The sequence below is a fragment of the Lepus europaeus genome, chromosome 12 (assembly GCF_033115175.1).
Source record: "Lepus europaeus isolate LE1 chromosome 12, mLepTim1.pri, whole genome shotgun sequence".
Classification (NCBI taxonomy): Eukaryota; Metazoa; Chordata; class Mammalia; order Lagomorpha; family Leporidae; genus Lepus; species Lepus europaeus.
In genome coordinates, this window is record NC_084838.1 from 36,430,057 (window position 1) to 36,442,661 (window position 12,605).

Sequence of the window (12,605 nt, forward strand, 5' to 3'; positions counted from 1 at the left end):
TTTGTTGGACTCTTTGAAGTCCTCCCATACTTTTTTTTTTTTTTTTTTTGGACAGGCAGAGTGGACAGTGAGAGAGAGAGACAGAGAGAAAGGTCTTCCTTTGCCATTGGTTCACCCTCCAATGGCCACTGTGGCCTGCGTGCTACAGCCGGTGCACCACACTGATCCGAAGCCAGGAGCCAGGTGCTTCTCCTGGTCTCCCATGCGGGTGCAGGGCCCAAGCACTTGGGCCATCCTCCACTGCACTCCCGGGCCATAGCAGAGAGCTGGCCTGGAAGAGGGGCAACCGGGACAGAATCCGGCGCCCCGACCAGGACTAGAACCCGGTGTGCTGGCGCCACAGGCGGAGGATTAGCCTAGTGAGCCGCGGTGCCGGCCTCCCGTACATTTTTAAGCACCCGTGAGTAGGTCAGGATAACACTAAGAGAAACCAAAGTGCTGGCACCTTGCTCTGCAGTGTGTGGAGTGCTTCCTCTCCATAATCTGTCTGTGGTCCCGATAAGGAAGCAGGGCAGGGGCCGTCCTGCTGGGTGACAGGGGCAGCCTGGATGGGAACGCAGGACTCCTGTCCCCCATGCCTTCACCCCCCCCAGCTCCCCCCCACCCCAGGTCTGTGCAGTCGCCTCTGCGGCGTGGCTGTGCCTGGTCATGCTCCCTCTGAAGCTCTCTCAGTGCACACAGGCTGAGGGAAGGGGCAGACAAGTGTCTGTCGGGCAGGCGGGGGCAGCAGCAGTGTCCACATCATCCCTGCCGCCCAGGGAGAAGAAAGTGGAGGGAGGGAGCAAGGCAAGGCTGAGTGGAGAGCTGGGGCCTTTCGTGCCAGGCTTCCTGTGAGTGTGAGTGAGTGTGAGCGAGCGTGACATGCTCAACAGATACCTAAAATTCAACTGCTATGTGCGTGCAGCTGCTCGCTACATATTCAGGTCAGGCCTTCTTCCTGCACTGCTGGTTTGAGGTTGATGCTCCTGGTCCCTTTAGCTAAATCTCCACTGAGGTCCCCTTGGGCCAGATCCACCTCCTGGGAGCCCAGTGTTTTAAAGGAGAGAAGGGAAGCCTGACAGCCAACAGAGATGTGTGTGCAGCCAGTAAGAAAACCTCGAGTCAGAAAACTTGGTCATCTCCTCACTTCTCGGACAACTTGTTTAATTTTGCTGGGTCTCTGTTTTCAGGGTTGGGTGAAGCACAAATGAAGATGCTAAGCATCATGTTAGCTCATCATAGAAGGTCAGATCAGTAGTGCTTTCTTCTTCCTTCCTACCAACAACTCTCCCACGGTTATTCCCCGCACCTTGTATTCACTTCCTGGGCTCATGCTGGGCGTTGGCAGGCACTGCTCAGGAGTTCTGAGAAAATCCTGCCATGCACACCCCTGCTGAGAGACACACACATGACCCTCTGCGCTCTCTTACCTGTAACAGACCAGAATGTGGAACAGGTAGCTCACACACGTGAGGGAGGCAGGCAAAATGGTCACCACCCAGACTCCTGGAATATGAAAAGTCACATGAGAGGCCTCAAAAAATAAACATGAAATGGGACTTCCAAAGTTGGAATCTTGTATCAGAAAGTGAAAGGCAGAAATCTATTATACTTCCTTTCACACTTTTCTTGGGTAAGTAAATGTTGGTTCATTTTTCTGCTTTCACTCACTAGACATTTTTCCCTGTGCAATACTCTCCTTTAGTGCTAACATCTTCACTTTACAGTGAATAAAGGAAAGAGAAAATCGTAGAGAATACACACCATAGATGGCCTCTGTCCCAGAAAACATCATTACTATTTGACTTCTAATTGCCACTTTTTTTTTTTTTTTTTGCAAGGCGATGTTGGCTACGCAGCAACCAAGGTCAAGGAGAACCGAGAAGAAGAGCTCCTGGATGCTGACTCTCCACCCTTCAGAAGCTTCTGACATGTAGAATCTGCTTCTGGTGCGTTTGTGAGAGAGGGATGTAGAACCAGGACGGAAGATGATGGGTTGGATTAAAGCCTCTGTAGATGCTGCTTCTCAGCAGGTACAGAGGAAACATTTGACAAGAGCCAACATCTCTCCAGGAGTAAAAACACTCAACGAAGAAGGACTAGAAGGGAACACCCTCCGCCTAATAAAGGTACCTTGCCAACAACCCACAGCTCATACCACACTTACTGATGAAGACTCGATGATTTTCCTCTAACGTCAACAACAGCAAAAGCAATGTCTACTCTCACCACATCTAGTCTACATGGTACTGCAGATCTCTAGCCAGTGCAATTAGGCAAGAAAAAGAGACTAAAATACATGCAGATTAGAAAGGAAGAAGGAAAGCTATCTCTACTCACACTGGACATGACCTTATATATAGAATAACCTATGGAATGCACACCAAAAAAGCTGTTAGAACTGATGAATGAGTACAGCAAGATTTGCAGGATATAATGGCAGTATGTAAAAAACCAATTGTATCTTGAATTGAACACTCTAAAAATGAAGAAAACCATCACATTTACACAGTGTTGGAAAGAGGGCCGGCACTCTGGTGTCACAGGTAAAGCCGCTGCTTGCAGTGCTGGCATCTCAAATGGGTGCCAGTTTGAGTCCCCACTCCTCCACTTCCAATCCAGCTCTCTGCTATGGCCTGGGATAGCAGTAGAAGATGGCCCAAGTCCTTGGGCCCCTGCACCAACGTGGGAGACCCAGAGGAAACTCCTGGCTCCTGGCTTCGGATTGGTGCAGCCCCGGCCATTGCAGCAATCTGGGGACTGAACCAGCAGATGGAAGACCTACCTCTCTGTCTCTACCTTCTCTCTCTCGCTGCCTCTGCCTTTCTGTAACTCTGCCTTCAGATAAATAAATAAATCTTTAAAAATAGTATTGAAAAAAATAAAATGCTTAAGAATAAATTCAGCCAAAGGACATACAACTTGTACACTGGAAACTACAAACGACTTTGAAAGAAATTAAAGAAAACCTCAATTAACGGAAAGACAGCTCAGATTCATCATAGGACATTCACTGTTAACATCACAATAGCCCTCAAATGGTTTACAAGCTCAATCTCTGTCAGAATTCCAATGCCAATTTTTTGCATTCAGTGACAAGCTAATCTTAAAATTCATACAACAATAAAAGGACCCAGGATAGGAAATATAATCCCCCAAAAAATAAATAAAATTACAGGACTCACAGTTCCCAATTTCAAACTTAGTCCAAAGCTACAGTAATGAAGCCAACATGATATTGGTATAAAGACAGGCAAATAGGTCAATGGAATAGAACTGAGAATTTGAAGTAAATTCTCATAGTTATTATCGTCTTACTGTCAACATAGATGACAAGATGATTCAATGCAGGAAGAGTATGCCTTCCAGCAAGTGGAGTTGGAGCAACTGGAAGTCCACATGCAATGGAATTAGAGTCCTGCCTCAAACTGTGTACACAAATTAACTCAACATAGATTGAGGTTAAATGTCACAGCTAAAGCTATAAAACTCTGGGAAGAAAGTATGAGGATACGTCTCTGGGACTCGGAGTGAGGAAATGGTTCCTTACATATAACATCCAAAGAACAAGTGATAAAAAGAAAAAACAGAAACATCAAACTCCATCTAAGTTGGAAACGTGTGTGTTTCAAAGGGCACCACCCAAGACGTGAAAGAGTGGAGCCAGGGCTCAGCCACCTGCGATGCCAGCATCCCGTGTGGGGGAGCCGCCCATGCGGGAGACCTGGATGGAGCTCCAGACTCCTGGCTTCAACCTGGCCCAGCCCTGGCTGCTACGGCCATTTAAGGAATGAGCCAGCAGATGGAAAACCTCATTTTCTGTCTCTCGCCCTCTGCCTTTTAAATAAATGAATACTTTTTTTTAAAAAAAGCAACCCACAGAATGAAAGTTTTCTTAAAAAAGCAACCCACAAAATTTACAAATCATCTATCTTACAAGGGATTTATATACAGATTATATAGGACTACTTACAGTTCAATAATAGATTGACAAATAATCTAATTTCAAAATGACCATGGAATCGTAATGGACATACCTCAAAAGAATACATACAAATGGCCAATAAGTACATATAAAGCTGCTCAACATAGTTAAACGCTAGGGAAATGAAAATCAAATCAACAATAAGATTCCATTTTACACTCGCTAGGTGGCTATAATCAAAAAGACAAATAATAGTAAGTGTGATGAGATTGTGGAGAAATTGGAATCCCTACATTGCTGATGGGAAAATACAATGATGCAGCTGTTTGTGAAAATAGTCTAAAATTTCCCTAAATGACCAAGCATAGAGTTACCATATGATCCAACAATTCACCTCCTAGGTGTATACCCAAGGTATATGAAAATTTGAACATGAATTTCACAGCTGTATTTATCATAACAGCCTAAACTTTGAAACAACTCAGACATCCATGAACTGATGACTGAAAAAATAAAATGCCATCTATCCATACAATGGAATAGTATTTGGCAATACAAAGGAATAAAAAAATAAGAAAAAGCTACAGTATGGATGAACCTTGTGAATATCATGCTAGGTGAAAGAAGCCAGTCACAGAAGGTGACATCGTCTAGGAACCCATTTATGTGACAGGTGTGGAATAGGCAGATCCATGGAGACAGGAAGTCAATTAACGATTGTGTATGATGGGAGGGTTGGGGATGCTCTAGGGGAGGGTGGTATAAAGTTCAAAATCTGACCATGGAAATGGTTGCAGAACCTTGAGAATACGCTACGGAAGATCCAGTTGTATACTTCAGGGCCTGAATTGGGAGGTGTGTGAACTATATCTCCACTGAGCTGTTCTGAAAAGAAAGACAAATGAAAGCTGATTTCCATCCAAGTTTCAAATTGCGCCTTGTGCCTGGCTCACCAGGATCGAGCAATTTCGGTTTCCCAGATCACTGCCAACTCAAAGAATATGATTACTTCCCCATAAATCCCTCTGCGGGGCACACAGGGACAGATGGTTGAGAGTTTGTCCACAGTGAGTGCAGACTTGCCCCCTGCCAGCAGAGGGAGCCCAGCCTCACATGCTCATGGAATGCCTTTACCTTCCCAGGCAACAGGGAATTGAGTGCAGGTGAAACCTGTCTTGTTGCAACAGCATGGCCACGTTAAAGCTTTGAAGAGACCAGGCAACATGGTCAGTTTTACCTTCATCCTCAAAGTGTGTATACTTGCGAGAAATTCGTTAAAACAGGAATGAGCACGGTGAGTCTATTCACTGCAATGTTCCCAGAACAAGAAACTGAGGTTTGCTTTAAAAACTTCCCTGGGGGAAAAAAAAAAATCTCGCCCAGAACAGAGAGGGAAATGAGGATTTTCCAAAGCAGGACTTAAGGCCGGGCATTTGGCACAGAGTGAAGATGCTGCTTGGGATGCCCACGTCCTGTATCCCAGTGCCTGGCTCTGGGTCCCAGCTCTGTTTCCAATTCCAGCTTCCTGCTTACACAGACCCTGGGTGGCCGTAGGTGACAGGCCAGGCCCTCTGGTCCCTGCCACCCATGAGGGAGACCTGGATGAGGTTCCAGGCTCCTGGCTCCAGCCTGGCCCAACCCTAGCTGTTGTGGGCATTTAAGGAGTGAACCAGAGGATGGAAGAGCCAGCACTCTGGTATAGCAGGTAAAGCTGCTGTTTGCAGCACTGGCATCCCATAGGGGAGACATGTGTCCCAGCTGCTCCACTTCTGATCCAGGTCCCTGCTAATAGCCTGGGAAAGCAGTGGAAGATGGCCCAAGTGCTTGGGCCCCTGCACCCACATGGGAGACACAGAAGAAGCTCCTGGGGCTTCAGATTGGTCCAGCACCAGCCGTTGCAGCCATCTGGGGAGTGAAAAAACAGATTGAAGACCTCTCTCTGACTCTCCCTCTCTCTGCCTTTCAAATAAATAAATCTTAAAAAAAGATAAGTAACTTTTAGAAAATAAGTAACACTTGGAATGGGCACTGTGGGGACTAAAGATTGTAGTATGCTTTCTGAGTGTGACACTCAGGGACCCGTGATGCTGAGGACGAACCCAAGTGTCCAGGGCGACATCAGACTTGGGAATTCTGAAGGGGCAGTGACAGGGGACTTGCCGGGACATACACAGGTGGAGGCGGAGAACTCACACGGAAGCTGCTCCTCTCTGGTTTCGGTGCTCTCCCCACTCATGAATCTGAAGGGGGACAGTCACTTGCACCATCCGTCCCACGGCTTAGGGAGCATTTTGAACTCTGTGGCCATCAAATATCAGGACTAGAAATGCCGTTGGAAACTACTGAGCACCCCTATCCAAGCCCATGTTACGGATGAAGAAGCAGAGGCCAGAAGAGGGGTCATGACTTGTCCTGGTGAGTTGATCCTGACTTCTCGCCTGGAGCCCTTCCTCATCTGGGAGAAGTGAACAACCCTGCTCCCTGAAGTTCTCATTAGAACATGTCATCTTCAGAGAAAGCTTCCATCTGAAGATGAAGCGACCTTCCTGTTACCACGCAAAAAGGGCAAAGGACCTGAGTAGACGTCCTGTGGAAGGAGACACACAGCTGGACAAAGGGTATATGAAAAAATACCCACTATTGCTTATCATCCGGGAACACAAATGAAAACCACGATGATAATCACCGCACACTTCACAGGATGGCTATCGACAAAAAAGATGTCAGCAAGGATGTGGGGGAAAGGAGCTCATGGATGCTCCGGGTGGGAACATCAACTAGGACAATCATTATGGAGGTTCCTCCAAAGGTTTAAGAAAGACTGCAATATGGTCTGGCCATCTCCCTGCTGGGCAAATAGCCAGAGGAGCTGAAATCAGCAAGCCAAAAAGATAACTCCACTCCCATGTTTGCTGCAGTATTAGTCGCAATAACCAAATATGGAATCAACATGAGTATTTATCAATGGATGAACAGATAAAAAAAATGGGTATACACCCAGAGGAATACTATTCTGCCAGGAAAAAAGAAGAAAACGAAGAGGAAGAGGAAGAAGACAAAACTCTGTCAACATAGATGAACCTGGAGGATATTACAGTAAATGAACTAAGCAAGGCAGATATGGACAAATCCTGCAGGATCACCCTTGTACGTGGAAGCTACAAAGGCACAGTCACCAAAACAGAGAGCAGGGGCCAGTGTTGTGGTGTAGCAGGTAAAGCCACCACCTGCAGTGCTGCCATCCCATATGGGCACCAGTTCAAGTCCCGGCTGCTCCACTTCCGATCCAGCTCTTTGCTATGGCCTGGGAAAGCAGTAGAAGATGGCCCAAGTGTTTGGGCCCCTGCACTCATGTTGGGGATCCAGAAAAAGCTCCAGGCTCCCAGCTTCAGACCAGCCCAGCTCCAGCCATTGCATCCATTTGGGGAGTGAACCAGAGGATGGAAGACTCCTCTCTCTCTCCCTCTGCATCTCTGTAACTCTGCCTTTCAGATAAATAAATATATATATTTTTTTAAAAAAAGCAGAAGCAGAGAGCAGAACGGTGGTCACCAGGGGTGGGTGGGGGTGAGACCAGGGAGATGTTGGTCAAAAGATACAAACTTTCAGTTCAATAGGAGGAATGACTTCAAGAAATCGAATTTTTTAAAGTTAATGTAGATAAAATTTCAAAGATATAGATAAACTTTTCATGTGATCTTAGAGAAAACTCAGGGTTGATGCTGAGAAAATTTTCAGAGTCCATTCAGTCCAATTCAGGTGTTAACATGATGACCTGTGTTTGGATCCCTTTGTCCTTCTAGCCCACCTAGGGCAGTCTATGTCAGCTCTGACACATTGTCCTCCGAGACCAGTTCTCAGCCAGCTAACATCAGTCTGCACAGCAATGATCACCCCACGCCCATGCCGGCTGTGGGTTCCTCTCTCTCTCCTGTGTTGATGGCAGGGACAGAGATGGCAGGTGATTTTACCTTTGGTGACACTGATCAGCTCTTTGACCTGCAGGATGACTGGGGTCAGGGCGCCCGTCTGGTTCACGGAGGTGAGGTAGCCCTCCAGCTTGGCCTCAAACACATCCAGCTCATCGCATATGTACACAAACACGCAGAACTCCGTGACGATGAACTGGGGACACAGAGCAGAAGCCTCAAGGTCTCACCTGGGTGCAGCCCAGCATGGCTGTGACATAGGGCTGTCCCTTGGCTTTTGAGGCCAGTCTCTGCCAGGCACTCCCAACTCTTCTGAAATCGACTCCAAATGCCGGCTATCCTGCAATGACTAGGACTGTGCGTTCTTGGGTGGGAGGAGTCAGCTCACAGTCCGTTCTTCACCCTACAGGGTACAAGACCCCGCCCCACAAGGACTCGGGGTCTCCCAACGTTCGTGAAATCAGAATGAAAAGGATGACTCACTTTGAGTCAGGGAGGACCGTGGGAATCACTCTTGCTGGATCTCCCAGTGCGCCCCTTCGTTGATCCCAGCAGGGGCAAGATCAGAGGAGGTACTGCTTCCCAGCCACGTGTCACAACTGCCCCCCATCCTATCATCCTGTCCTCGTGCCACTGCTTGCATAGTTCTGCTGCCTCTCCACGCCACCCAAGGGACGTGCGTCTGTCCGAAAGTGGAGCTCAGATGCTACCATCTTCAGGCAGAAGCTCAAAGTAGAGTAACTCCCTGAACTCCCAGAGCACGTTCCCTCCACCTCAACACCTCCTGCCTCATCTTAGCGGCTTCTCTCTCCCGGGCCAGGGCTGTGCTGAATCAGCTCTTGGCTTTCTTCCAGGTCTTGGCCCAGCACATGCCAGTGAGTACTCAATCTACATAAGAGCATGGTAACTCCACAGGGGCTAGTCATTGGTCCAGAAAACTCTATTTGTCCCTCAGTTAAACTCCCTTCTCCCTTCTTGGGACACAGAGCCAGACCACACCTGCCAGCCTCCCTGGTATCAGGTACGGCCACATAACCAGGCTCTCGCCCTGCTATCCGTTGGCCGTGGTTTGTACCCCCAGGGGGCCTGCATTGGAGGCTTGGTACTCACTGTGGTGATGTGAGAGGCTATGGTACTTTGAAGAGGTGAGAGCTAGTGGGAAGAGATTGGGGCATTGAGGAAAATGCCCTGGGGAGGTAGTTCTCAGGGGATCCTGGTTACCTCCTGGGAGAAGGCTGTTACAAAGGAGCAAGACCGGCCCCTCCCTGTGAACCCTGTCACATGATGTCATTTATCACGATCTGCTGCTGGTGCCATGCCCTAGAACCTCCAAAAACTGAGAGATACAGAAACCTCTTTTCTTTATACGTTACCGGCCCTTGGGTATTTTGTTAAAGCTGAAAAATGGACAAATCCACTGCCAGTGGAGAGAAGGTGTGACCCTTCCACACCCAGTCCATGACCGCCTCCTCCCCTGGACACATGTGTTTCTCTTTGCTCTTTCCCCTTCTGCACACAGGTGGTGACAAGGTCCTTGGGAAGCGTAAAGGCACACGATGGGAGAGTTCTAGGATCCTGAGTGGCCACGTGGAGGAGCGCTGCCTCCCCTACCAAACACCCACGCAGCACTCCTGTGTGCAGTTTTAAGCATTATCAGTTTGACTTTGCTTGGGTTACTTTACTAGTAATATTCACTATATGGGCCAAAGTGACCTTGGGGTCAAAATGGAGGGGTCAAGTTATTGTACCTCTTTACCTTGATTGTTACTTGGCTTTTTAGGAACATTTGCTTGTCCCACAGACTTCACAACCCCAGCCCCTACCCTGTCCCATGTATGAAACATGAAAACAGGGACTGGGGTTGTGGCGTGGCAGGGTTAGCTGCTGGTTGTGGTGCCATTACCACATATCAGAGTGCCAGTCTGAGTCCTGGCCGCTCTGCTTCCAATCCAGCCCTTGCTGATGTGTAAGGAAAGTGACCCACGTACGTGAGTCCCTGTCACCCACATACGTGAATCCCTGTCACCCACATGGGAGACCCAGATGGAGTTCTGGGCTGCATGGCTGGGGAGTGAACCAGCGAATAGAAGATTTCTCTGTCTCTGTCTCTGTCTCTGTCTCTCTCTCTCTCTCTCTCGCTCACACACACAGACACTCACTGTGCCATTCAAATACTCTTTAAAAACACACAAAGATATTTTCTTAGAGCTACTCACCAGATACAGGCAGATGAAAGCCAGCACAATAGTTCCGATCATTCTGCTGGGGAAGTGAAAGCAGGGGTCCCACTCATATATCCTGGTTTGGAACCAAGACTTCTTTTTCTCTCTGTGAATGAACAAACAAGGAGAGAGAGGCTACGCTTCATCTGGACATCACCCCCCCCACCCCGTCTTGGCGTTTACGAGGAACGCTGGTACTTCCTACAGTGTCCATTCCCCCCTAGGTTTTCTTTTGGGGAGAGCGGCAATTCACCAAACAGAAACATTGAAGTTGTTAACTTCTGCTAGGAGTGACACCTAAGTTCAGGCCGATGAGATGTGATCAGAAGGTGGTGTGGGACCTGCTCAGAGGGAACTGGCCCCTTCTTTTCTTCTAAACTGCTGTCTGCAGTGCAAACACAGTGGCAGGTCCAGGCTGGAGCGCCAGCAGCCATACGGGACTCCTAGGATGCACTGAGGATGGCAAGCACGCACCAAGGTACTAAGACAGAAAGGTGAGTTTTCCAGTGAACAGCCATGGTGGACAGTGCAGGGTGAGTGTGGGCTGCCTGTGTCTAGAGCTGTTTTATAAGAGAAAGAAATAACCTCTCTTTTGTCTGTGCCACTATTATTTTGGGTTTTCAGCTCTGTGGAGCCAAATCTAGCTCTACCCAGTACTAGCTTTGCCACTGTGTGACCGGGGATTGGAAGCGTCCATCCCCTAGGACAGAGAGGTGGAGGTGGGCCGGCTTGTGTGATCCCTGACGCTCTGGTGCTTTTGCCTGGCCAATATCTACTTCCTCTTCTATTGATAACAGCTTTAATAACAGGTTTAATTAGGGGGACTACCCCTCCCCCGACCCGGGGCCCGAAGTAACAGAGGTGGCCATCACTTCCTGACCCCACGTGACACAGGCTTAGCCAATCAGTGTAGTCCAGTCCCCCCAGCCACACTCATTGGTTCAGGGGTGGCACGTGATCCCATCTGATCCAATGAAACACAGTTATGGGACTTTCCTTAGAATAACCAGGAAGGAGGCACGAGGCCAACACAGACGCGGAGCTGAAGGACGGGGCGGGGAGGGGCCCAGCTCTCGCGTCCCCTGCCGCTGACCACCTCCGTCCTTTACCCTTCCTGGCGGGGCGGCTTGCGGGTGAACCCCTAGGACTGGCGCTTACAGCGGGCGCGGCTTCCGCAGCAGCTCCTGGACGTGTTGGGCCTGGTGCGCTTCCAGCATGGGGCTTTCTTCCTGTCAGGAGGGAGAGGGGCGCGCTCGGATCACCACGGAGCGCAGCCACGGGGAACGAGACCTAGTCACCCCCAGGCAGCTCGGTTCCCTGCAAGGACAGGCAGGGTCTGCCCCCCGTCTATGAAGCTGTTCTCCCTCAGAGGCCCGGTGACTTCCCACAACAGCTGGGGCCACTGCATGCACAAGGAAACACCCCAAATCCCGCCCTTTTTATTTATTTATTTTTTAATTTTTGACAGGCAGAGTGGACAGTGAGAGAGACAGAGAGAAAGGTCTTCCTTTTGCCGTTGGTTCACCCTCCAATGGCCGCCGCGCTGCACCGCGCTGATCCCAAGGCAGGAGCACCAGGTGCTTCTCCTGGTCTCCCATGCGGGTGCAGGGCCCAAGCACTTGGGCCATCCTCCACTGCACTCCCAGGCCACAGCAGAGAGCTGGCCTGGGAGAGGGGCAACCGGGATAGAATCCGGGGCCCCGACCAGGACTAGAATCCGGAGTGCCAGCGCCGCAGGTGGAGGATTAGCCTGTTGAGCCATGGCGCCGGCCCCAAATCCCGCCCTTTCTACTTCTGGTTTAGAAGCCTTTGCTCCCGTCTCATTTTTTCATCACGTGGAAAGCATCTTCAAGGGGATGCTTTAATGAGCTCTGCAGTGAGCTTCCCCCGCTTGCCAGCTGTGTCGCCGAATGTGTGACGTGCACACGGCTGCAGGGTGAGAGTGTACACCCAGGATGTTGTGTGGAGTCCAAAAGATGCGACTAGAATCCTGCCTGCCGGGCTTCCCACTGTGCGCTTCAAGCAAGTGACACCCCTACCTCTCACCCCTCCTCAGAAAATGCAGGAAACAGCGCCACCCTTCAAAAGGTGACTGTGCGAATTACCTGAGCCGCTGTGGACCCCAGTGTCTGCCCAGCACAAGGTGGCTGTTAGAATGCAGGAAGGCATCCTTCCATTTCTAATCAAGGCCTCCCCCACTGACAAAAGCACGTGTTTAGATAAACCTGACAAAAGCACGTGTTTAGATAAACCTCTGTACTCTGTAACAAGCACCTCCCTGCTTTTGTAATTAGGGGAGCTTGGGAAGACTTCATTTCCATATTCAAATCTGAAAAAGTTCCGAGGTGATGGCATAGGGACAGGAACACCGTAGTGTTATTTTCTCGTTTTGCCCTGAAGCAGCTGCAGGACACAGCACCCCCAGACCCCAAGCCTTGAGGCTACTCCTAGGCATTCTGTACTACAGGATGGCGCCCTCCCGCCCACTCAGAGGGTGTGCGGCTACATGCTGGCTTTGCCCAATAACCGCTGAATGGTGGTGGGGACGCT

General features: G+C 49.5%; 1 protein-coding gene across 4 annotated transcripts in view; it reads right to left on the reverse strand.

Annotated features, from left to right (window-relative positions):
• The window catches only part of LOC133771698 (stimulated by retinoic acid gene 6 protein-like), a 49,291-nt gene that overhangs the window by 8,896 nt on the left and 27,790 nt on the right, over positions 1-12,605 (reverse strand). For all 4 annotated transcript variants that reach the window (XR_009867612.1, XM_062207918.1, XM_062207917.1 and 1 more), the window contains 4 exons: positions 11,214-11,284; positions 10,050-10,161; positions 7,876-8,029; positions 1,410-1,485 (listed from right to left, as the gene is read on the reverse strand). Coding sequence is in view for 3 of the 4 variants with exons in the window: in XM_062207918.1 (XP_062063902.1) it covers positions 1,410-1,485; positions 7,876-8,029; positions 10,050-10,161; positions 11,214-11,284 (413 nt within the window). In the remaining variant the exon portion in view is untranslated. The remainder of the gene's footprint in view (positions 1-1,409; positions 1,486-7,875; positions 8,030-10,049; positions 10,162-11,213; positions 11,285-12,605) is intronic.